The 27,956-nt window shown below is 34.9% G+C and overlaps 1 protein-coding gene across 2 annotated transcripts in view; it reads right to left on the reverse strand.

The window, feature by feature from the left end:
- Nucleotides 1–27,956, reverse strand: part of LOC124357193 (protein lethal(3)malignant blood neoplasm 1) — a 49,945-nt gene that overhangs the window by 3,171 nt on the left and 18,818 nt on the right. For both annotated transcript variants that reach the window (XM_046808723.1, XM_046808724.1), the window contains exon 2: nucleotides 13,384–13,507. In XM_046808723.1, the coding sequence (XP_046664679.1) occupies nucleotides 13,384–13,507 (124 nt within the window). The remainder of the gene's footprint in view (nucleotides 1–13,383; nucleotides 13,508–27,956) is intronic.

The following is a 27,956-nucleotide window of genomic DNA, read 5'->3' on the forward strand; positions in this document are numbered from 1 at the left end:
TTAGTGAAGTTCGCACACAGCACGGTGTTTGTGATTCCTGACTTACGTGTATCACAACGCTCTGGTATGATTTTTTTTACTTAAACCTAGGTTATAATTAGGTTAGTTATTCACCTGAAGAAGAGATCAAGTTGCAGATATCGAAACGTACTGTAACTGAATTATTTTAACACTTAATGATGGCAAATTTCCGTAAAATGCTGTTTCCTTCGATATTGCTATACCACTTCACGTTTTTTGTATGTGTAATTAATAGCAATATAATAGAGGCTAGTCTTTACTATTATGTTTTTTATGTGGTTATGTTTTACGGGTATACTTGTAACAACATCACTGTAAACGCTCGAGCAATGCCAGTGTTATAACAAACAAGGAAGATAACAGTAAGAACAAGAGAGTAAGCCAGCTCGTTTATTGCTGCATCTCAGTGCCAGTGTAATAACAAACAAGGAAGAATGGGAAAGCGGGCTAGCTCGTTTATTGCGGCATCTCAGTGCCAGTGTTATAACAAACATGGAAGAATGGGAAAGCGGGCTAGCTCGTTTATTGCGGCATCTCAGTGCCAGTGTTATAACAAACATGGAAGAATGGGAAAGCGGGCTAGCTCGTTTATTGCAGCACTCAATGCCAGTGTTATAACAAACAAGGAAGAACGGAAAAGCGGGCTAGCTCATTCATTAACGACACTCAATGCCAGAGTTGTAACAGACAAGGAAGAACGGGAAAGTGCTAGGTCTTCTATTGCGGCATCTCAGTGCCAGTGTTATAACAAACAAGGAAGACAACAGCAAGAACGGGAGAGTGAGCTAGGTCATCTATTGCGGAATCTTGCCTGTCCGTGGCCTCGCCCACCCTCGGAAGATGACCCCTTGGGTCAGACATTCGCTACACAGCAATTAGTTGCGGACACCAATATTGACTTGTCTGCTTATATATGCCTATATCGATAAGATATGCTTGGTCTAGCCATGTTCAAGGCTGTATCCTCCCACACTTCAGTTTCGTGATGATGAAAGTGTATTAACGTAACGCATGACCTTACAAGTACTACGTTAATAGAATACGAGTATTACTTGAAGCAAATGGATAGGTTATTTCCGGGATTTTATCGTTATTTAATTTCAACTATTTTTTTTTAATATGTTTAAATATTATGTTATAAAAAACAATAAATAGCTCTACTCCTTATGGTTATGTTTTCAGTTGAATCTTCTGAGTGACACGTTGCTAATATTCTAGAAAAATGATGAACCACTTCGGTACCTTTGAATGAAAACAAATTTTAATCATTAACTGGCTCGTTTCTATATTCCTCTGTGTAATTCTTCCAATCTAAGAGCTGAAAATCAATTTGCATTGTATAAGCACATAACGCAGTTTTCACAAAATCAACAGCTACATTTTTTGAAAGAAAAATCAATTGTCAGCCGCGCTACATTTAGTGGGGTCAAAAACTGGACATTGTTGGTAAGATTAAAAATATTAAAACGAAAGTTTCTATCATGGATCATTTGTTTTTTACACACTTAATACTAAAAGATTCGTCAATAATATTTATATTACCGTTAACCATCGATGCGGGATACATTGTACTCAATGGGAGGAATAAAATTCTCTTGAAGCAGGTTTGTTTTTCAATGTGATAAGTATAACCGTGTGATAATAGAAGAGTTAAAAGTTCTCCGATCACCATAAAATAAGTACAGGATACAATATTTTGTAAAAAGTATATGGAATTTACAAACTCCAAATAAATAACCTTATTCCTTGAATATTTTACAAATCTTATGGTATTACGCTATTGCAATGACGAATAAAGCTTCACCTCACAAATTTGAGAAATGCATTTTTAATATAGCGGATTTTTTTTGCATTTTTCGGTTTGCCAAAAAACCAACCAAGTTTAGTATAGAAAAATGTTGTGCGGGTAAACTTAGACAACAGCAGGAAGTTAAATAGTTCTTGGTACATGAGCAGCTATTTAGCTTAGGAATACTGAACCGTTTTTGAAAATTGTTAACAATTTTAATGTGAGAGACATGTCACACGCTTAAATTTCAATTTTTTATCTTCCATTGAAAATTCAAATTTTTTATAACTTACCTTGTTTCATAAACCGAAGTCATTGTATGAAATCTTTACAGACATGCAAATCTTTATTCCTTGATTTGTGGTTCAGCGTATTTATTTTTCTATGACCATCAGTCCAATATTTATTAACGATGCTTTAAGCTAGATTATTTCCATTGTAAATGCGAGTTAAAAACCAGTAAATATAGATTAGATATAGTGGCACACTACTGGTATGTGGAAAAGTGCTTAGAAATTAGTTACAGATATTGGTAAAAAAACTTTCTGTATCAAAAACTTTATGGAAAAGACAGTAAAATATTTCAAGCAACGGGTACAGTTTTTGACACTCCAAATAATTATAGGTCTAGAATTTTGTCATGGAGAGGGGAACTCAGAATTGTCAATATTAATGAAGCAGTTCGAATAGGTATCATGGCTGATGTTTTTACGTATAAAGTTAGGATACTTTGAGCATTGACATCAGTGCAGAAACTGAATAATGCTGGATTAATGTGGCGTTATGTCATAAGAAACCTGTAAAAGGTGCGCTTTTTCTGACAAAAGCAGGTTTGAACTGCTGTAACCAAGACGACATGTTAGGTTTAGATGTACCTATGAATGCTCTGGGGATCAGTACATGATTTATGGGTTAGTTAATTGCCAAAGATATGTTTAAATATTGAAAGATATATTTTTCAATCAGTACCAAGGTAATGTGTGATTATTTTCTTTGTCAAGGTAATGGTCCTTTCCCTAGTCGTTGTACGGCCGACTGGTTCAAAGGTAACTAAAATAAGCTTTTGTCATGGCCAAAGTGTTCTACGTACCATCCCATTTATAAATCGTGGAACTCTACGGCAATTAAAATGACTGAGAGGAAGCTAAAATCCAAGAAAGATTTGTAAAGGAACGTCGTGGATATATCGCTTAACAAGGTGAATAAATGCAGGAAACTCATCGACTCCATGCACTGCGCGTTTGAGCGATTTACGAAGCCGAAACTAAACGGTTATGTAGAATTTTACATTTTCAAGATGTTCACTAATAGTCTTTAAAATCTGTATTTTCATGATGGCCTTATACTTTTTGGTTATTAGTAAACATTAACTGAAGGAATTTAAAGTGACTTAAAGTCGAGAGTAGGACATATTCCACAAACGTTATTTTTTTTCTTAAAGACTTTACGTGAACAAATAACGTGAACTAAATTCGACAGTATCTCATGAAAATCGTAAGCCACGGTATTTTAAATGGAATATGGGTTGCTTTAAAGGCAGGATGTAGCAAATATTATCAGAATGCTGACAGTTTACGCTAAATGCTTACGTTACTTACAATTACCGCTGATGGAAGTTTAAACAAAGAAGTATGATAACCGTGTGGATGAAGGGACGAACGAATGTATAGGTTGCTGATATGTGTGACACGTTATACACCTATTAGCATCTGCTAGCGTGAACTGTTGACATCGCCATGATATGTTAGCTACTAAGAAGAGATTGGAAAATTACCGTGTGGGCGAAGGGCCGAAACGGATGAATCTGAGCAGTCCCATACTCTATTTCACTGACCCATCCGACAAGCTATCTAGTTCTGTTGGTGTACACTCAGGATCAGCGAGGTGTTTGTGTCAATAAGAGGCTGCGTCTGGTCATCGTGAGAGAAGAGGACTGAGGTGAACCATGACAAGCAACGGGTGAGTCTAGGTCAGTGGGCTGTTCGGGCACAGCAGTCCTTGCAATATTTTTGCTGAAATCACTTACTAATATTGACTTTGATACGTCGCGGCTACATCAGTATGACGATGATAGATGAAGACAAATAACCATGAGTAAACAAGTATGTCTGTCACTTACATGGTAGCTGCTGTTATGTGAAGGTGGCGCAAGGTAGCTGATAGCTTCAGTAGCACCAGCGAGAGTTTGCAGCCAAGAATAGGCCGCATGGCCTCGTGACATTTAGATGACCAAGGAGGATGTTAAACCACGAGTTAAGTCTGCGTTATCATGCGTCGCAATCATGCAAGACTAGTTGTTCACATCAGCGTCTGACAGGGCCAGTATATATTCGTGGTCAAGGTTGTAAGATTACCGTGATGATGGAGGACCATGGGTTGTGTTAGCGTGTTGGTCACTGAGCTAGCCAAAACGGCAGTCAGCCAAAGTCAAGTCTGTTCAGAGTCGAGACTGTAAGGTCAGTGTGATGGTTGACGAGAGAGACAAATAATAACCTTGAATAATGTCTGAGTCTGTGCATTATCCCTGAGCAATTCGGCATGGCAGACTGCGCAAAATGTCGCATACTAACAGATATTCCAGTCCACCACGACGATAGAAGATAAAAACGGACGACCACAAACAATGAGTGGAACTAAGTCATTGGTCTCCCCGACATATCCACATCACTCAGCTGAGACTAACTGCAATGTCAGCAACCGTCTGCGCCAGTGAGAATTCGCAGAAAACAGGTTGTAAGATAACGGTGACCGCAGATTACCGAAACGGATGATCACGAACACTGTCAGAGTCTAGTGTGGATCACTAAGTTCTGACCAAGTAGTCACTTCAAGGAGCTGACATTACATATGGAAAATAATATCAAGTGTTCTCAAACGAGCTCGGATATCAACTGACAAACAACGAGGAGAGTTTGTTTTGAGCTTCTTCGTCGTCGATTTTTTGGATCTCTTCAGATGAACATGACTCCAGATTCTAGGAGTCAAGTTTGCGACAGCGTCAGATTCCGGACGCTGTACTAGGAGGAAGGTGAACTGGACATAGGCTGAGCATTCACATTCAATCAGACCTTCCCACTATAGCTATGATATGTGTAGAAAACTCGGTTGCTTTACTATGCTTATAGATCGTGTCAGAAACATCGTAGTGCACTCGAAACAAGATTTGCAATATTTCACAAAATATACTGGTCAAATAAACTATAAACATTGTTAGGTTTCACTATCATAAAAAATATCATTCTGGGTTCTGACCAAGTGGTAAAATATAGAGTAAAAATTAAGTGTTTTATAAACTCCCAATCCATAGGAATCTTTTAAATACTTTGTATGGTGGGACCCATATACAGTACTTTAGAAAGTAATACATTGGCCCATTCAATAACTGTCATAGTATACAATTTGTATAAAGGATATTTAAAATTAATAGTAATGCATCTTCTATTTGATATTTTAAGGTTACAACTACTCACAAAATCTTTTTTCTTGGTTTTTTTATTTACTTTTAACTATAACTGAGAAATGTTACTGTATTATTGCAACATATCCTTAAACCAATATATAACAGACATCCATAAAATTCTCAAATCATAACGAGGCCGAAATGTGTGAAAGACGACCTGTTTTACTTCCTTGGTTGCTGAGTTTTTCGTTGTAAGACAAACTCAAGATAGCAAGATAAGGGAAACTCGTAGTTTCATTTAACTTATTTATTGTGTATGCAAATAGTATAGATCTGTTTGTTCTGGCTGAGTACTGGTATTGGATGCGGGGCGAGTTGGCATGTAAGTAAGGTCTAGCGTGTAATTTATAGCCACCCAGCTCCTTGTAACTTGTAAGATAAATGTGCCGCGCCGCACCGTTCTCTGATATGACAGCTGTTCTGTCAAAACATATCTCGTACACATGCGCAGCGCATGCACTCGTATCACTCGTATCATTCTCCTCACTCACTGGACGACTTTATCTGTAGCCACACAACGTGTTTACTTAAAAATCGACAATAAGTATTATTTTGCCATTTATATTGAGTATACCACATGATATTATTATTAATTCACGCCTTAATTTGAATCTGATTACACTGAAAAATAGGCATTTATATATAATTCAGTTTTTAGTGTAAAACATAGTACAAATTTTGTGATAAATGTTCACTTTGATTCACTGAGACTTTAAATTTAGTGATTTTCCTTAAATATGTACAGTACACCAGCATGCATATCCATATATGTACCTCAAATAAATTTATTTTCAATTATAAATTTTCTTAGGGGCCCATTGCATCACAAGTGTTTTCACTAAGAAAACTGCGGTCATATCCGGATTTCCTATCTAGGATTTCTCTAGACTAGTCTAAAATAGTGTTAGTGAAATTGTTGGAGCTACTCAATCAAATATTTTGGAATTTTGCAGATAAATTCGAGAAATTTCATTGGTTCTTATTAAAACTGTTTTTACTCTCCGACTTCAGGGCCTCAAAATACTATGCTTTAAAATTATATTATACCATTTAAAAATGTTATGGCTATGGCGTCCCTGTTGTTCAATACGAAATTGCGTGCAAATCCGTGGAATTTCCTTCTCTCAAAAATGCAAACGAGATTGCATGTTTTATAGGTACGGTTCATTTTTACATTCATTGTGTGCCCCCAGTGTTGCATAGATGGCGGCCTTTTTAAATATACTTTAGAAAATGTTGCCCAGTTTGAGTAGGATGGAGGCTAGCAGATGTCCATGAGTTTTTGAAAGAGATTTTGATGTTACCTCCACTCTTCTGAAATACTGGAATTGTGATCTATGTTAAACAATTACAAACGGTAGCTTTCTCCTCGTAATTTGTAGCGGTTTGTCTGGAAATGTGGATGTTTTACGCTAAGTGACCGACTTTATGACTTTATTTTTTAAGGCTACTTCGCTCCAGGCTTTCAATGGATGAGGAACCAATCTATTGGATTCTCGGAAATTTCCGTTAGCTTGATCACTTGACATCCAAAATGTGATTTCTCATAAACTTACTAGGATACACCCAACAATCATCTTCCTAATTTTGAACGAACATGTAGTGCTGTATTTTTCCGTTTTCCACTAAACCTTTCTTTTATTTTGTGCCACCAGTTTAAGAAAGCTGGCCAACATCATAATTGAACTGTAGCCACCATCTTTACGTTCTGTCCTGGGGTGCTCTGCTGTTGGTGCTGCTGTCATCCAGTACCTCTGGGGTTTCAGTATTTTCGAACCTCTGCTGAAGGCGGGTATTTGGGCATATAAGAGATCGTCTCTCAAATCAGAGACCCGTTCATTTGGAAGAGTATGGATATTGCGATTTGAGAACTACCCACTGAACAAGCCTAAATATGTTACAAAGTTAGGATTACTGACATCTGAGGTAGCGAAGAGACATGTGTAGAAAGTTTTCGTTAAATAGATTGGTCTTTTGCCCCTTTTGCGTAGCAAGTTTGTCCCTACGTGTACTACCTTCTCCAAGTTTGTTTGGTTGTTCCCTTTGTGGAACACTACAGCCCAGTTCAAGGCTCAAGTGCCAAAAGAAAAGAACTTTTTCAAAAAATTTCACATGTCTACCATATTTTGCATATTTATTTACAAATTGAACTCAACTTGATTCTCATACATTAAAGAGCACTTTGAGTCCATAATTAATTTCCTTCTATTAGCCTCAAGCCTGACACACTGAAAGATTTAACTGCAATCTTTACTCTGCCCACATTGCCTTCCATTTTGAAGTCTATACAAGCTCAAAAAGATCAGTTGAATAAAAATCCCTTTAGGTTTGCTTTTTGACTTTCTATCATAAACTCCTTTGGTAAATGTATGGAGAATCTGGAGATTCTGGCATCGCCTAGCACGCCTGTTGTGAAAGATACCTAAGGCAGCTACCAGAAACATCAATGGATAGCTGCAAGAAACTATTATTTCGTGCATTTTAAATATGACAGAAGTTCATTATAAATTATTTTATCAGAATGAACTAAGATATCAAAATGCTGAGTCTCGCCACAATATCACAGGAACGTAAGAGCCTAAATAGAGGAAACTTTTCCTTACATATCAACTAGAGGACAGGCTATATTGAATGGCCTGCCAGATACCCAGACATGACTCCGTCAGACTGTTTTGAGTCAGCATTTACAGTCTCTTGTTTATAATACACCAATCTAGAGTTGGAAGAGTATTAAATAGTAGCGGACGTAGACACTTAGCATAAACGTATTGACAAAAACCTTTTTATTATTCCTAAAAGTCGATGTATCTCAAGAACAATTAAAGATACCAAGAAACGGATCGCGGCACCGCGTTCAGTGCTAAACCAATTTAAATCCTTTATATTAAGTTCAAGTTTCAATATGGTATTCAAAACATGAACTTAATAAAAATGAAGTACTTACTATTTAACAATGATCAGCGTTGATCCGAAGTATGGAAAAGTAAGGTAGAACATATAAACTCTGCTCGTATATTATATATACAATTTAACTAGTCAATTATGGGAAAAGATACTCAAGTAATGTATACCATATTTGTTCAATATGACTCCCAAACAAACTGCATTAAAACACTAATTTGAGCTTATTTATGAAAAAAAATGCATAACTAATTTACTTTACTGGAAATATAGTAGTTTTCGAGTTTAATTTCTGGAATGTAACGAATGAGGGTGCTTGATTAATTAATGTAACACAATCGTAGGTTCTCAACAACCCCTCTCAGTCACATACTTGACATGTGCATGTACTTACAGTTATTGATTACATTCCAGACAACTCACAAACTCAGTCTCAAGCAAAGTTTTTAATTCCTCTTAGTTTTACGTACTTTTAGAAAGAACTTTATTTATTTGTTTTGAATAGGAAAGCGTTTAAAAAGCTAATTAACCTTAAAGTAAGTGTCTGACAAAATCCGTGTACTATTCACTCGTGCAGCCAATAACCATTTATTGGATATACCGATTAATCAATATCTTGATCAAATTGATAATTTAGCACCAAAAGATGATATTTGGATGTTATCAAAGTTCTCGTAAAAATATACATGATATACCTTTGTAATATTAATACAGCGTGTATTTTTAAGATTACATGTTTACTCATATGCTATTCTTACACTTGCGCGTTATACTTGTAAACAAGACTTAAACCGTAATAAACGCATCAAATATAAATAATACGTATCTATTATAAATTGGAAAGTAACTATTATAGTTATGAAGCGTGTAATGTTATGACATACAGAGCAAACTATAAACTGATGATTCATTCATAAAAAATTAAACTTGCTCCTTGTGTTACCGGTTGAGGAAGTTTATTGGGTAATTCTAAGCAATATATGGGTCAACCTCGATTTTTCTCATATTACAATATAATGTTCCAATAGTCAATTAGAAAAGGAAATGACTAGAATTTCTTGCCGGAAAGCAGTTATAGGGAGCAGGCAACCGCCAGACGGTCATATATTGCTTAGAGTTACCTATTAGTGATCAGGGGCACTGACGTGATCTGGGCTTCAAATTTGGAACTACTCGAGTTAATTTTTTTTCTAAAAGAGCAAGCAGCGCGAAGCGCTGCGCAGCGGGCAGGCATCGTGCGTGATCCTTTTTTTTATTAAAAATTTCTGATAAATTGTTATTACATATTACAATATAATGTAGGTAATGTATGTAAAACAATTTTAAACACATAATTACATGCTGGAAAGCAAAGTAAACCAATATAATCCGCCCAATACAAAATCTCCGTAAAAATCTGGTAAAGGAATCTGTGTCATTCCTTTGGCCTGAATCAATTCAGTATATACGAAAATCACGCACGATGCTTGCCCGCTGCGCAGCGCTTCGCGCTGCTTGCTCTTTTAGAAAAAAAAATTAACTCGAGTAGTTCCAAATTTGAAGCCCAGATCACGTCAGTGCCCCTGATCACTAATAGGTAATTCTCGCGGTTGCCTGCTCCCTATAACTGCTTTCCAGCAAGAAATTCTAGTCATTTCCTTTTCTAATTGACTATTGGAACATTATATTGTAATATGAGTTGCCTGCTCCCTATAACTGCTTTCCGACAAGATATTCTAGTCATTTCCTTTTCTAATTGACTATTGGAACATTATATTGTAATATGAGAAAAATCGAGGTTGACCCATATATTGCTTAGAATTACCGTTTATTGACTCTAGCAGTCTTTCGTGTGTGTGTGTGTGTGTGTGTGTGTGTGTGTGTGTGTGTGTGTGTGTGTGTGTGTTTGTGTGTGCGCTCGCGTATGTGTTTTGTATCTATATGTTTCATTGTTATTAGATCGTTATACTGTTATTGTAATTGTGAATGTTATGTTTCTTAGTTTGTTCTTTTCTTTTACTACCTGTTATACATTTTTATTGTTGTTACGTACTTTATAGAACATGATTATTATTTACAAGAACGTATACATGAACATTAAAAATATAAACATTTTTGTGACGATATTGTGTGTTAATTACATGTATATTTATTTATTCATATGTGTCACAAATAATGATATAATGAAACTGGTAGGAGCAGGATTAGTCATTATCGTGCAGTAGAGCTGTATTAGTGGAGTATGCCATGTATGACTTGTATTTTGTTACTACTTATTATTCAACAAATAGACTGTTCAGTTATACAGTGTGTCCACAAAGTCAGTTCACACTTTTTATTGTTTATAGCTACTCTATTATTGATCACAGGTCTACGAAACAGATGTAAATTAAAACAGCTTCTTATACGTTTTGTTTGAAATAGCTGAGTTACCCATCGTTGTTGTCTAGTAATGTGTGGCTAACGCTGTTACGAAAACAGTCATCATGGCTGCTTTGCCAAAGGTAACTTTAGTGTGTTTTGAGTATAGCAAAGTTTAATTCTTTGATTTCAGTGCGACGTGGGTAGTGTTGAGTGTTTTATAAAAATGCCACTGACAGACGCAGCATTTATTAATGGTAAAAGTGGTTGGAGGAAACAGCCTTAATGGCTTCATTAAATACTGGTTATTGGACAAAACGCGGACAGGTGGGTTAAAAACAGAACCATCAAGAACATTAAAGACGGTAAAGTTCTTAAGAAGTCTAAAACAATCATGAGGAAATGCGGGCTTGTGTTGAATGTTGCTAAGTATAAAGCTTTCAAAGTTTTAAAGACAATATTTAAATGTAATCTTTATAACCACAATTATCGCATGCTTTGAAGCCTGATGAAAAATTAAAAGTTATGACTTTGATGTATGATTCTGTATGAAAATGGGTTGGCTAAAAATGTATAAACCGCAATGTTTTTAACAATGAGATCATCAATCACGTATCTAAATATATGCAACATCGTAACGTTTGTATATTGAACACTGAGAGGAATGAATCAGAGCTGCGATTGAATCAGTTACCCCTGATCAAAGTGTAGGAGGAGATGATAGGACGTCTAAAAGGTGATTTATGGTGCTCACTGTTTAAATTATTTTTTTAATCCTATGTTGATCTCATTCTTCTGCTGTAAATAGCTGAATACACTTTTGTAAATACATGTATTTAAAGTGTGACGTTACTTTGTGGACACACTGTGGATTATACGCATTATTGCAGGCAGTGTTACGACAGTGAGTGACGCCTGAGTGCGTCAGTCACCTAACGCCATCCACAGTTCCGTACGCTTGCTACACTGTAGCGAGAGATTAATGTTTCTTGTCAGGTTGTATATTGTAATGGCAAGAACAGCCGACAGCTGCGTAACCTTCCATGTTGTGTAACACCAATACCTTATGCCAGTTTCCAGAATAACTGTTACAATAGACATTGATATTGATGAAATGTACGGTATTGTATTCAGACTAAAGTAACGATCCTACCTGTCATTTCACTTTCAAAAGACTACTAAAAATAGTGACAACTGCAACGTGTGATGTTAAATAGCGATCGTATTAAGCGGATTATTGTCATAAACTCCGTACAACGCTATCGATCTTCCTACTGAAATACAAACGTTAAAAGTATATTTTAATTAGGCCTAGCTAATAAATATATCGGATAGTTGCAAACAAGTCGAAACTATGCTTCGTATTTGGGAATTATAATCGAATATAGCGCTATATAGGTAATTCATACTAAGCTGCTGCTGCCAAATGAATAACACCCAATTGTAGCCTGAAGTGACATTGTTGTAACCACTCCACGTTAAGCAATATGTCTACCGCAGCTGTTGTGTACGTGTAGTTATGCGGCATACTTTAACGTGGCAATTCCAATACTTTCAATTGCCAAAACCCGTCATTTACTACAGAGCTTAAATCCGTGACACAGTTTTGCTCGTTTTGCATTTCAACTGATTCTTTAATACCAGTATTTTTTAACTAAAATAATAGCACTTATTTCCTTATTTTCAATAAATTATCCATCCATAATATTCACTTATTTTCTTATTTTCAGTAAATTATCCATCCATAATATTATGCTTCTTGTATCTCATTTAGTTAAATTTGGGAAATACTGAAGTTTATTCAATTTTGAAAAATCTAAAAGCATCTTTACCTAACGTATATGTAAGTCAATAGACAATGACAAAATAATGAACTATTAATATACCATTTATGTTGGCTATTGCTATGAAATTGGCTTTCTTTGTGATGTGGGTACACCATATTTACAGCGGCTGAAGGATAAAAAACAGGAACTAATAAAACTCAACGAATTATACGCTTTATGACTGCAATGTGAGGAACCATGCGAGCGCACCGTACATGTGAACACAGGATATAGAATCACAAGTAATACACCATAGATAAAGTGCAATTACCGAGGGCCGGTAAAACCATCGGGGGGACATGGACAGTTTAGAGCACATGAGTGATACAGTATTGATTACGTTAAAAACTTATATAGTGTCTAGATTAAACTAAGGAAGAAGGATAAAAAGTGAACAGAAATAGGAAAGCAAGGAATAAATTGTATTATATCAGGCCTTGGGTTCTGAGAACGAAAGCGGAGAATACAAACTAACCTCAAATATGCCCAATTCCTTTTAAAATTGTTATACTACTCTGTACAAGCCACACTAAAGTGCTCTGATTACGTTTGCTATAGTCTCTGACTTTGGATTTTACAACACTGGCCTAAAATAGAGCTACTGAAATATTTGTGGAATGTTGCATGATAACATTGTTTATTTAAATGAGCATGTATTCTCTAAAATTACTTTTAAAAAGAGCAGCAAACAAATCTCTCTTACTCTTAATAAAGAAATTTGGATTTCACTTAAGAATTAGGAATCGTTATCAACGTTGTATTATTTTGTTTCAATGAATAAAATTATTCTAAAGGGGCTTTTTATTATAATTTCTTTTATTTAAAATAAGTATTAAGCATATTTCAAGGTTAATATATAAAAGAGATATACTCGTATTTCTGAAAAGCAAAATGCTGTAAACAACATATTTAACTTTTATAATCATGTAACTTCTAAAAAGAATACTAATTAGATTACATTAAGAGGATAATCTAAAGATAATCATAAAGAGGTTATTTATAGAAAAGTGACATAAACATAAAACGAACCCTTAACTGATACTGACCCTTCTCCTCGGACCGGTGCTGGTAGCCTTCGATGGCAAACGCAAACTTATAAGGCCTCTTTTCGTCCTCGTCCGTCTGGCCACGGCAGGCTATCACCATCAAGACAAGCGCCCATGTCACGCCCTGCACAGGAACATAATTAGACATGATTCCAGTGGCTGTGGATCTCTTCTTGTCCGCGATCGTCTGGCCACGGCAGGCTATCACCATCAAGACTAGCTCTCATGGCATTTCCTGCACGGGAACATAACTAGAGATGGTTCCAGTGGCTGTAAGGTCTCTTCTTGTCCTTGTCTATCTGTCAGTTCAGTCTATCATCATCGAGATTTTTGCATAGGCTAAGTCCTGCACACGAACATAGTTAGATATAGATTCAGTAGCAGTATGGTTCGTGACACTTTCCAACCTGGTTTGTCATAGGTTTCAAAAGTATATCGATATAAACTTCGACTGATTTTTTGTATTTTTTTCTAGCTTTTTAGTATACAATTCCTAGTAATCTATAAGATGAATTTTTGAGACTGTATTGATTTATTTAGGAGTAAACATATTTCTAAAGTTATCTTTTTACTGAATCCTATATAAAATCTCCAAAGATTTCAGATTGGTAATATAACACTTTTTATAGCTGATACCGAAGTATTCTTATCCAAAATAATCAAATTTGTGCCAATATAAGATACTACATTTACATATTTAGCTACTATAATGAAAAAAAGTACTGTATCAGCTTTAATTTGGGTTTTGTTACTTGTCACTTTTTGAGAATTCTTTTATTGTTGGTGTATAGCCTACATTTAGTTGCCATAAATAAATATTATTTACATTTTTGGTATAGTTATTATGTATTTTATTGTTGAAAAACCCTGACAATGAATGTAGTGTATACAGTATATAAATTCGTCTCTCAAAAAAAGGGAACTTAATTGTTAGGATATTTTATTAATAGATACTAGACAAATAGAATATTTTTGTAATAGCTTATGATGTTAGACTTTGCAAAAATCAATGTTATGGTAATACACATCAGTAAGTACACGTCACGAGTTTTTATTCTTTATAAGGTACTGTTATAAAAGAATAAACAGGATGAGTAGCATAACTGACTATTCCCCTATCGAAGCGTTAAATGTTTGAATCAATGTGGACTGGTAATTAATGTCCTTAAGTGCTTTGAGTGAAGTTGTTTTAAGGATTGTATCGCTTTCATGCTTAAGCTCCAATCAGTGGCAGTTTGTGTTTCTTGCTCCCTGTATTACTTTAATATGATAATCAATGAAAACCCCGCGACAGAGCCAGTTTTCGTATAATCACGTGTATGCTCGCTTGCTTGTAACAGAACCAAACATTATGGTTTTAGGATCTTGTTATCTATTATTTTTTTAAACTAGTCATATATGTAACTAATATTAGTGGAATTCATTGCATTCCCCAAAGGTTTCCTTGGATTTCTAAAAAAACGTGATAGACGCAATTTTCTGTTGACTAATGGTGGCACGACACTACATGCTTGTCCCAGTAGCATAAATCCTCAGGAGCAGCTGCAGGTCTATCGACAGTCCAGTAAATGTCAACAGTTCACGGATACTCGTGAGTACGCTGCGTGATAACCACATTACAATGTGCTATGGTAACTACCAACTCTACAGGGCGCCTCGTTCCACGATTTTCCGCAGTCATAAAGTTTGTTTAATGTTTCGTTTTAATTAGTGCTATTCGCATCATTGTAGCTTTGTTCGGTTACAAGTCGCATACGTGCTACACTGAGCCAAGTTCAGCCCACAAAAGTTGAATTTTTTGTAATACCTTGCCAAGTAAAATAGAAATTCAAACAAAGAAAATGGTTTTACGTATGTGTGAACATTAGGAAATATTTCTGGTTCCTCAATGGTCTAACACTAATTCCTATTAATAGTTTACTGTGGTCAGATTCATATCTCATCACGAATTTATTTACTATATTCTAAAGTTATTAAGTTCTAAACCAAAAGAGAACTGAAAAAAACCTGTACACTTATATATATAATATATTATCACATCTTTTTTTTACGGATATCATATAGGCAATTAAGAAACATCAATCAATTTAAGTGTTTAATAACGTATATTCATATTCTAAGATAGTCCGTAAAGACCAAAAAGACGATCGATGAGATATCTTGAACTTCCTTATCCTACTATCGGAGTTTTATCAAAGTTTTATCCCTCATTTGGCCACGGGTCTGTATTCTCGAAAAGAACGCTAAATATATTCAATCGTAGATGTAATAATGTTGAAGCATTCAACCAGAAAACATGGCGCAGACTCAATCTCGGTCACGCTTGCATGAATATATGTTGTAAGGCAGTTTTTAGGTTTGCTGATTTCGATTTTCCTTTGAAAAAGATCAAAATTCAAAATGGTGGTCTCAATTTGAAAGATTTCAAATTTCAAAAAAGTTCCAAGGTTGTCGATGTTATATATGAGAACTACTCGTTGTTGTATGTATGCAAACATATTGTCTATATTCATACATACATATTAACATTTAAAAATACTGTTTTTAAGAACAGTTCCCTGTTTTGTTTAGCGTGGTTTAAATTTATTTTACTTAGATTGATTCTCTCGTTTCTTATTTTGGAAAGGAATAATGAACTGCCCTATCCACCAAAAAGCATAATTTTTAGATCCTTTGAAGGTTCGCTGAAGTTCTTATTTTATCCATTTTCAAATTTAAGAGGAAGGAACGAGTCATGGAAAACCGGTTTACGCATACATACTAACACATGTACATTTATAAAATGTATATACTTATAATTTATTAACAACTGTATGAACCAGAACTTATTTAAATCTATATCGTTTTTATGATCGAAACACTGTTACGTATAGAGTAAAAATATATTTAGATATCTAATTTAAATTGTAAAACAAGAATATTCTAAAGTCCTGTTTTAAAAAAGGGGGTAAATATGGCCAAGATATTGTGATGAACCCTCAATGTACAATACAGGAGGTTTAATTTAATATAAAGCTCTTCTCGGTTCACAATTAAGTCTTTAGTTTTATTATCAAGATGCGAGTCTTTGTGGAATGAAGAGTTGATTTTACAACAATGTTTTCCCCTTTATAAAAGACAAACAAATTGAATAATATACCTAATTTATCTAGACATATTCAACATTTACCTGAGCTTGAAGGCTTTTTTTAAAGTATCATATTATTACAACTGCAGGCCTCAGAACGAAGTAAAGATGGTTGAACAAATAAATTACACGAACTGAAACACCGATCCTCTCTATAATAGATGAACTAATACGTTTAACAGATAAGAGATAGGAAAAGCGGGAAAATATCTGTATTACTATATGGCTAAAATTACATAAAAAAAATTTTGATGGACTTTAATTTTTACATTAAATACCAGGTGTTAGTTCAGTGTGTTTTGCCTTCCAAACCAAATTACACATGCTTATTTCTGAGTAAAACATTGATATACATTTTCATTATGAAAATAAATCTTCTCACATTTCCTATTTATATCGTTACTCACCCTCATCTGTGTTTATTTTTCACTTTGTAAAAGTAATAACTAGCTCCATTTGCCAGCATATCACAGATACTAAAAAAATATTAGTATTGTCTGTATTCGTTTAAAACATTGCTAAATTACTTTTCCATATAATTAGCACTCAATTCTCTACACTTTTCTGAACGATAGAGCAGTTCCTTTAGGCCCTTAGCAAGCACGACAGCTGGCCGCTTGGGAATGACTGTTGACAAAAGCAGATTCCATCGTCTTTTTAAAATCACTGTCCATTAAGTCTCTTTTAAATCAAAGGAAAAGAAGTAGGTGTTAGGTATAAGGACTGCATAGATGGTTTCTAAGAAACACCCAAAGAAAAGGTTAAATCTTCTTCTTTTTCAAGGCGCTTGTATAAGAACGCGTAACCGTGAAGGAGTTTATGGTGGACAACTTTTCCTCTTATCGTCAATCTTAGTCGATCGTCGTTATCGATCAACGTTCTATAAAATACATAAAAGTAACGTCCTTTACGCTCCAATGGCCGGTGGTCCTAGTTTTGTCAACTCGAGTAAGATGACTGACTGTTTACCTTTTTGGTATGGGCAAATAGAAATTTTTCAAACTTCAAATGCCATTGTTACGATTTTGCGTTGGTATGTATTTCTCATTTCCCGTAAGAACGTGTAAAATTCATCCTTCAAGTCAATAGCGATCCTAAACCGCAAGTTCACTGGCGAGAGAAACGACTGCCATGGACATTGCAGTCTCTATTCACCGGCTTGTCTGACTGCTGATAAACAGCTTCATTGACTACGAAAATAGACAACAATTTACGCTACAATATTTAAAATTCCAAATACTCTTTTTATAATTATTCATAATTAATTCATCCCGTATGATTTGCGCTGAATCATTCCGTACTGTAAAATGTTTTGCTGTTAGAGATGGAACCAGCAAGTTTAAGATAATAACGCTGGAATTTACATAGTAGTGCTGAATGTTTGTCAAAATAACCACCGCAAATCAAGGGAAACAAGAGTTCGTTGATTATGCCCATAACATTACCATATTGCCTTAAACATGCCGCGTATTCAAATTATAGCGTTCATTAAAGCTAATATTTCTGAGTCGTGGAAACTAGCCTGGTCGGCAAGAGGCACAGCTTAGGTTGGGTACTTAAGAACATAAACATTTCAAAATAATTCTTGAGAACAATTCTTAATTTACAATTTCTGACTTTCTAGACAGCATTAATAAATAGATACTTAATATTAGTATTAGAGTTTTAATTGTATTGACTGAAGTAGCCTTCTTGTGTACATCATTTTAAAATGAAAACCTTAAGGCCATTGTTTTATTAATAACAAAACTATTTAAAATAATTTAATAACTACATTAGTAGGTTAAATAATAATAATAGGTCCTTATTCAATAAGCCTTCATTACTAAACTTCAACAGTTGTGGAAGTAGTTTTTATTTATCTTTATATTGTGGAAGTAATAAAAATGTATTTAGTACTAAAACCAAACAGTTTCCATACCACGCTTTTTACTATGGATAAAATAAACATTACATCCACAAATTTCAGTAGATGCACTCTAACTTTTCTTCTGGTACTTCTACCGTTTAGTGTGGGGGGTATCGGCAAAATTGTACAGTCTGTATGTCTTAACGCGGATTCTCAGGTGCAAGCCCTAAAGAAATGTTTCAGTCATTTTTTTCTCTTATGAAAATTTATAACGTTTATAACATGGTATTATTGACCATAATTAAAATCAGCCAATTTAAGTATGGATTTGGCTAACTTAAAACATCATATGTTAAGGTGTGCTATTTTTTCAACTACTACATGCGTTATCAAAAATATTTTTGGATATTCGTCATAATGAGAAAATCCTCTTTGGTATAAGTATGTTTTTATTAAGTGCTAATTACATTTTGTATAAAAAGTGTGGTTTTCAGAAAATCCTTATTTGTAACTAATTGGCAGGACGGACCAGGCGGGATGATAACAGCGATCCTGCTGCGTTGTAAAACTGTGCAACCCTCAAGTGCAAAATTACAGCGCATGCAGTGTATATGTCGTCATACAGTCTGAAACTTAATAGGATATTTGGGGTTAAGGTACTAAAATAGTTTTAGAAAAAAACTTATTTGCTTTTGAAATTTGAAATACTGTTTCAAGCAAGATTTATCTGCTGGTAAGTCATATTGTTTTTAAACTGACACAAATTTATAAAATAAAAATATACAAGTCGGGTATAATATTTAATGCATTATACAATGGGAACATTCCTTCTTATTTATAATAATTGTTTAAAAGAGGTTTGGGTAGTTCACAATACGGTTTTTTTTATTTGCACTTCCATACCAAAACAATTCAATCAATAATCTAAACGCTATTGTACTTAAAAAAAAAAAACATATTCCTCGGCAAAGATTTGTGTACAGTGCATCGTACATTTGATATCCCACGATAGTCTTTCCTCCAGTATCACTTCTCAATGCCAAAGGTTATTAACTTGTCAATACTCGGCAATTAGAATTAATTTAAACGCAGAAGGAAAAGCAAGTCGTCGAGTCCTAAAATTGAAAATGTATATACAGTCTACTCGTTTTGCTAGCGTTTATTTGAATTTAATGATTGGAACCCAAATTTATTACTTAATTATATCGTTTTAAATCCGATTACACTATCCTCCGTTGACCCACGTTTCCATTGCAGTTTATACTTTTATTTCAGTAAAATATTTTACCTAGATTAGATAAAATTCATTATTAGGTCAAAATTAAATCTCAGCAAGAAAGGCTTTCAATTCATATTGTATGGACTTATTTGGGACAGAATAAAAGGTACGTTACCATCGTCAGTGGCGGACTGAAGTGACCTCAATACAAATGGCTGTACTTTGTACATTCGCATATTTTAAACTACAACACGAAAAGGCGCTTCCAATTTTAAAAGCTGAATTTTGTAGTTCATCAAATAAAACACCTTTTAAGACCTTTTTTCAAAAAACATTTTTATTACTTTTTATCATGCTCTAGTAAGAATTTGATTAAAAAACCTTTGATTAAAAGGTCTGTTCAGTCGACTTATTATTACGTAATGGAAATGTCACAATTTATATGCAATTATATCCAAACACTTTAGAGAATTAGAAATGGAATCGACCGAATTTCAAAACCTTATTTTAATTAGCCATCCCCTAGCTCCTGTGTGCCTTATGACATATGTATCTTCTATAAGTATTGATGTTTGAGAAGATTGAGAGTAAACCCAGACAAAATTGCGTTTCATCATCACAAATGGGTACACTTTTCTGTAAATATTCCTTGGCTGAAACTATGAATAATATTCAAGATCGGGAAAATGAAATCTGCAATATATTTAATAAGGATCTAAAACTTAAAACGTCAAAACTTGTTAATGTTTTATTGTTTTAAGAAGTGACCCCAAATTTCGTTTTAGGAGTTAGGAAAAACTATTTTACGACTAAATGTTGCTCGGACTGTACAGGACCCCTTGACACCACATGCACATCCGACTGTACATCGGTAAGATAACAATCAACTTTCACCGCAATATCACCAGATTTACTAATCACTGTGCCGCCATCCAACGTTGTGTTACCAACTGACGGTAGATTACTTTTCTCTTCAACAGTACCTGATTTAGAATTTTCCTTTGTTTCCCCATTTTCCTATTACATTTTAATCATTTGTCTTTACAATTAAAAATCTCTAATGAAATTAAATTCATTTTATGTAATAATAATAATACACTTTGAAGAGCTTTTTTTTAAATATATAGCATGGACTTATTTTAAATATTCTATAGTTCGGTTCTTTGATTCGTATTTAATAGCCGCTATTTCTGTCTTCTGTACTAATAATCATACTAGTAAATCTCTATTGTTTGATCAGAGTTCAAAATAAATTATAGCGACTATTTACAATGCTTATTAACGTTTCATGAAACTTAAACAGTAATAAGCCTCACAATTCATATATTTTTATGTGAAAATTAATATTAACAACAAATTTAGACAAAGAGCACATATAATGATTAGTTTATCTTATCAGTCACTGTCTAGAGTCCAATGCAAGGCATTCTCTCTTTAGCAGTGCAAGGAGTGCTCGTGTGCACAAATACTCAATCAATGTTTAGTTATCAGTCACTGTTTGTATAGAGTCCAGTGCAAGGTATTCTCTCTACAGCAGTGCAAGGAGTGCTCGTGTGCACAAATACTCAATCAATGTTTAGTTATCAGTCACTGTTTGTATAGAGTCCAGTGCAAGGTATTCTCTCTACAGCAGTGCAAAGAGTGCTCGTGTGCACAAATACTCAATCAATGTTTAGTTATCAGTCACTGTTTGTATAGAGTCCAGTGCAAGGTATTCTCTCTACAGCAGTGCAAGGAGTGCTCGTGTGCACAAATACTGAATCAATGCTTAGTTATCAGTCACTGTTTGTATTGAGTCCAGTGCAAGATATTCTCTCTACAGCAGTTCAAGGAGTGCTCGTGTGCACAAATACTGAATCAATGCTTAGTTATCAGTCACTGCTTGTACAGAGCCCAGTGCAAGGTATTCTCTCTACAGCAGTGCAAGGAGTGCTCGTGTGCACACATACTGAAACAATGCTTAATTATCAGTCACTGTTTGTATTGAGTCCAGTGCAAGGTATTCTCTCTACAGCAGTGCAAGGAGTGCTAGTGTGCACAAATACTGAATCAATGTTTAGTTAGCAGTCACTGTTTGTATAGAGTCCAGTGCAAGGTATTCTCTCCACAGCAGTGCAAGGAGTGCTCGTGTGCACAAATATTCAATCAATGCTTAGTTATCAGTAACTGTTTGCATAGAGTCCAGTAAGCAATGCGATGCAAGGCTCCTTCTGTCCCTAAACTAGTGAGTTAGGTAGACCACTTATTTTGACTATAATGGAAGAGCGGGTTACTGTAATCAACATTTGAAATACAAGTGTCACTGTCTATCGTTGCAGACCGAATATTGATGGCGTTGTTTAGAACATTTAGAATAAACAAACATATCAAGATCTCGTTAAATGTATTTCTCTTTTATTTGATAATCCTAGCGATAGTAGAATCGTAAATTATGTAATACAATAGCCTGCTAACTAAACACTATAGTTAGGATACGCATTGCTCAACAATAATGACAGGCGAACAATGTATACATAGTAGATTACATTTTAACCATCAGTTCAACTAGTTACACTACGTAATTATATAGCTTCCTGACTCAATTAATGTATTTTTTAACAGTAAGTGTAACATAAGTGTTTAGGTTTAGATTGTGCGTTTACAATTGACTTTATATTTATTGTACACTTACAATAGGGGTACCGATATCCGAGCGGATTAAGATGTCGGACTTTGGATCTTGAGTTAAAGGCAGCGTAGGTACAAATCCTGTAAATGTGCATTGCACTTTTTATCACTACCATCAAAATTCTATTGAGTCCATCCTCGCCTTTTTCTGTTTGATAACGTCCACGCACATGAAAATGGTCAGAATAAGGCTTAAGAGGATTAGCGATAAAAAAATTAAGCTTAACATTATTTTAAAGACCACATTATTTTGTCAGCTTTTATCAAAATAATAAATGTATGTCAAGTAATACTCTTAAAACTCGTACGAGTTAAGGCTGAGTTGTATGTTTATAATGGCGACAAAGGTAACTTAACTGAGCATTTTCTTACAGTAATCACAAAAAGTCCCTAGTAAATAAGGTTATAATTAAGTCAGCAGTTTTTTGTAAAAATAAGAAAACATACTGGTTCAACTATGGCTGCTGCACTTATGTCAGATCATGTAAAAGATAGAATACGGTTTGGCTCCCCGTCAAACTACATAATGAAGTACCCTTTATCTCCTGTCTTAACATAAACCTAACGGCTAGGTGTCTATAAAATTAACAGGTCCCTTAGTTGTATCATGTGTAGGCTATCCATAAATAAATTAGTTCGAGTTTTGTCTGTTGTCAATAATAATTATCACGTAAATAATTGTTGCGGAAATTTTGTACAATTTATTTTTATTTTTAACAAGCTGTTTTTTACACCAATGTTATTTAACGTAATTATGAAAAACGTGTTTAAGAGAAAACAGTCCAAAACTCAGTTTCAAAATTTTTTGATCACCCAGGGAATCGAATCTGTGACATTTTGGTTAAATAGCCGCAGCCTAATGCTATAATGAAGTTTAGACATCAATCTAATTAAAACATAACACTGTTTCATGTACAATTGAAGGTTATGGTATGAAAACAAATATACTTGGTATCATCCTAATATGTAAAGATGTAGGGTATTGCATAGATAATTAATTATACGACCCCTAAATCCTTTCGAAAAAACAACAGTCAAAAATGCGTTCCTGCTATAAGCGTTTTTTTATCCGAAAGAGAGTCAATACAGTACAAGATCCGATAGTACTGATAAAAAGTGCTACGGCTCCACACAGGATCTGAACTTACGCTATCTCTAACTCAGATCAAAAGTCCGATGTCTTAGGGAATTTGCTTACTCTACCACAGATATTAAAAGGCATAATTCCCTCAAAAATCATATATATATATATATATATATTTATAGTAATATTTATTATTATTTGTACAGATTATAAAACTAGTTCAAACATCTGATTTCTTCAAAGATTTAAAAACAAGCATAAATACTAGTTTAATTTAATTTATCAGAACGAGAGCAGAATGATTACGATATGTCTGCACATATATTGGATGTCAGAGATCTATGCCAGGAGTACCTTGTCCTGCAGCTCTTCTAGCCACTTCCACCTCTACCACGATTATAACCTGCAGCCACTTCCACCTCCACCTCGATTATAACCTGTGTGCTTTCCCCCATGACACCGCGCTACAGCCGGCCATTACGCAACTACGGTACTAGAATACTATATACAGGTGGTACCCTCTCGCTTAGCCTCCTTGCCTATAGTAATTATTATTATTGTACAAACACAATGGCGCCATGTGTTAATAAAAAATCAAACCATCTCTACTGCATACAAACATACACTGACAATAAGTCACTAACTATTATTGGATCTAGATTTTAAATGGACTTTTAATTGTACCAGGGGAGCGGAAGAACTTTTAGTTTTTATCAAAAAAGTAAAAACATTTGACACCTAAGAGCGTTTTAGTCATACTTTAAATTGATTCGTGTTTTAAGTGTTTTTTTGTCACCTCTTATAAACTCGTTGATGAATCTTTTACCGACTTGTTTTGGAAGTTGTTCTGTGTCTTGTTATTCGATAATTATTCTTATCCCATGTCTCGTGATTTTTGACTTCGTTACTCCTCACGACGAAAGTACTTTTAGAGAAGCTTGCAGAATCGCCTCGTGAATATATAGGCTTGATAAAGTTGGTGACCCGTTTTTTCTGAAGACAACTCCACACGTCGCTCTTTGAAATCTAATCTAGAAATTATGCTAGTTTTTGTTACACGTTATTAATGATGTTTGAATAAAATGTCTTCATCAGAGGCGAATTCCAAAGCAAAGCCATTTGTGTTGAAATCTTTAATGATAGTAATTAAACTTCATGGGATTAAAACGGATTATTTAGAAGGTGTTTAAGTTTAAATAAATAGTCGTCGTAGCTATTTTGGGATCTATATAACCTAATAAATAAACAATCCAGTTCAATAAGTAGAGCAGATTGAACTGGATCTTCCGTCCCTTCCGTCCCTCTGAGCAAGGTTGTCTGCTCGCGTGCTATTCCTTGCGTGTCGTGGGCGTTTAATCTCTTAAAACCCCATTTTTCTTCTTTAGGTGATAATGCTTGTTTGTGGGGTGTGCAAAACTACTTCAATAAGGATAAAAAACTAGATTAAACGTAGTTAAGTGCAAATAATGCAGAGGTACTTCATCACAGAGTAATACGATCATCGGCTACTGATATAAGTAATGTACTCGTATCGCCATTAAACTGAAGGAAGAAAATGAGGGTCTAATGGTAAATCGGGTTACACAACAGAAAAGTTCGGGAGAGGGTGAGAAATCTGGAGGAATATTCTTGAGTTAACATGACTTTGAGATAAGCGGTTTCCCAGTGACCAGCGGCTGTCGGAATGAAGTTGACAGACGGTGGCATCGTGTGCCGTCTTTCAAGAGACCCAATCCCTACACAGCGTTGATCATTCAGTTCACCAGAAGGATGAAGAGGTAAGGATGGATCAATAAGTACTGCCATTAGGCTACTAGCGGTAGGAAAAGCAAAAGTCTGCAAGTGTTGTGAGGTTGTTTACTCCATCGCCTGCTGCACGGACAATTTTTACTAGAAAAGATCAATAAGAACCCGTCAACGAGATGACCTGCACTGAAAATATGGAAACCTCTGTAAATATATAGTAGTATAAGATTCTGTTTAAGGACATAAAGAATGAGGCTTGGCTAATTTTAAAAATTAATTTACTTAGTGCACTTTTTTGTTATTTAAGTTGGAAGAAGTATTTTGGTTTTAATACGAAATTATTCTTGTTTTTCACACAAACATAATATAGTTTACTTACGCCTATGTAGGAGTTTGAATGGAAATTTTTATAATTTCATTTTATAAAACAACAAAATTTAAAGGTGGATTAACATTGTTCCTTCATGTGAAACCAGGATAGGTAGTGATGAAGCTGAATTGTTTAAATTCTCGCATGTGACACGCTGTGGCTCTGAGAGACATTCGCACCTCCCTTTCACCAAACAAACAGTAACCTGATGTCCGTTGGCATTTGACGCGTGCATTCGCAACGTAATCAAGGACTTTTATTGTGATCACTTTCGATCGTAAACCACTTGACTTTTGACCAAGACTTCAGAAAATCAAAGATTAAATTAATTATTGAAAAGACATAATGGTGGATATGGCTCTCCGCCTGACTCATTCGTCATTAGGTTAATTCTATAAAATTAATTAGTTTCTGAATAAAAACAACATCGATTTTTATTCAATTTTCAGCGTTACGTACCTGAATGTTGTATTAATAATGCTATTAATTGAAATTTAAAAGAAATTAAAAAAATTAATTGAATTGAATGAAAGATTAAACCGTCTATAACCCATAAACGTGCACACGCACCGATATTCTTGATATAAATTCAGATAGGTTAGTCCCGTTACGTTACGTCAGGTCAGATCAGTTTATGTTAGGGTTTGGTTTGGTTGAGTTATGTTACGTTAGGTTAGATTGTAAGGTAGGTTAGGTTACATTATTCGAGGTAATGCTTAGTTTTACAATAACTTTTGTAACAACTAAGCCTTGTATTACATCCTCAACTACTTTGTTCTTTTGCAAGAATGCAGATATTAACAACATATATTGTGTATGTATATCCGTCTGAATGAATGATGAAGGATTAAAATTTGGTTATGGATTTCCCCTTTTCTATTTATCAAAATAGAAAATGGTAAACCTCACTCTCTTGGAGGTCGCTCCCCGGGTGATTATATTGCCCGCTGTTTTTTAATCGCATGAAATCGTTCTTTTAATATTTTTTCACTATAATAGTCGTATTAAAGTATAACTGTGTGTAGAAAAGATTTTGCAAAATTTGTAAGTTACACATGTTGCTACCTTCACTCAAATATCTCGCTGGAATGACAAGGATGGTGACCACAGACCCGGAGAGACCCGTGGAACATGACATCACCGCCTTTGAGACATTGACTAGTCGAAGCCCGGGGTCACGACCTACCTGCTAATTGCCTGGGGATCACTTAGGAACCCACGCACGCACGATTTTTAGGTTATGTTGATATTGGTATTAAGCAATTACGTAACACCCGATCAGGTGGTGATTGTGCTGAGAGCCTCCGCACAGTGGGAAAGGCAGGCTCTGGTGGCATGCGGAACTCGGCATGGCACGAGAGAGAGGGAACAGTCACGGTGATTATGTATACAGCAACTACACAGTAATACACATAAATACGTTCCAGTCGACTGATCAAAGATTTTACTGCACTCCTGTTGTAGTTTGGTTCAATGATTACTTGTAATAATTAACTACATTATAGTTTCTCATAAAATTTATTTTACACTGTTTTCTAACTAATTATCATACGTACACAACTAGTGTAAAAATATACATTAGTACACAGTTTACTTGTATGCTATATTTTTATAGTATTGACCAATCATCTGCAAATGATGGTGAACTGTCGTTAACTAAATGATGAATTTTACAAATACTAAGTATCCACGAACCGAAATGTTGATTTGTTTTGTCGACATATTGGGACAAATTGGGATTAAACTAAGTCCGCGTCAGTAATTTAGTGTTTTTAGGATAAGGCTCCTGTAAAAAGAATTAAAACGCCATCTCAATATTTTATCCATCACATGTCCTCTATTTTCGATATGCTTGATTAAGATTCCATACTTTCGACAAAATATCAATACATTCAAACACTAATGTTTTAGCATTTCTAAACGACTAGAATCATATAAGTACGTCAAAAACCTATGAGCCAAGTAAAATCATTAGCTACAGTTACGTGCATTCGGCTATAGTAGACTCGAGTAGTGTACAATCACAGTGTACTGTACTTATGAATGGTTCATTCATGAATGCGATCTAGGTCAAGTGTAGTAGTATGGCAATGGTTCAGTCACGAGTTCCTGGCAGGATATATGTAACATTGTCATGATGCCAAATTTGTCTTTGCGCCTATTACTAGCGCTTGTATAATAATAACCTTTATCCAACTATGTGGCTCGTAGTCATCGATACGCTGATAATACATCATCTATACTAACCTTGAAATAAAACTACGGGGTACATAGTATACCGTCCCGGAACGTGAGTGGTTAACATCATGAATCAAACCAGGAATGCCGTTGTTGCATCACAATGACGTAAACAGTGATGGTATTATCTTTGTTACTATATCCCACTGTCTCCGCTTGTCTGTCTCGCTATAGCGATATTACAATCCTAATAACATGAGACAACCTCGTCTGGTATGGGTGGGAATGAGCTGAGGTTCCAGTAGTATTAGTTTGTGTATTATATACCCAAGT

This window comes from Homalodisca vitripennis, chromosome 3, assembly GCF_021130785.1.
Source record: "Homalodisca vitripennis isolate AUS2020 chromosome 3, UT_GWSS_2.1, whole genome shotgun sequence".
Lineage (NCBI taxonomy): Eukaryota > Metazoa > Arthropoda > Insecta > Hemiptera > Cicadellidae > Homalodisca > Homalodisca vitripennis.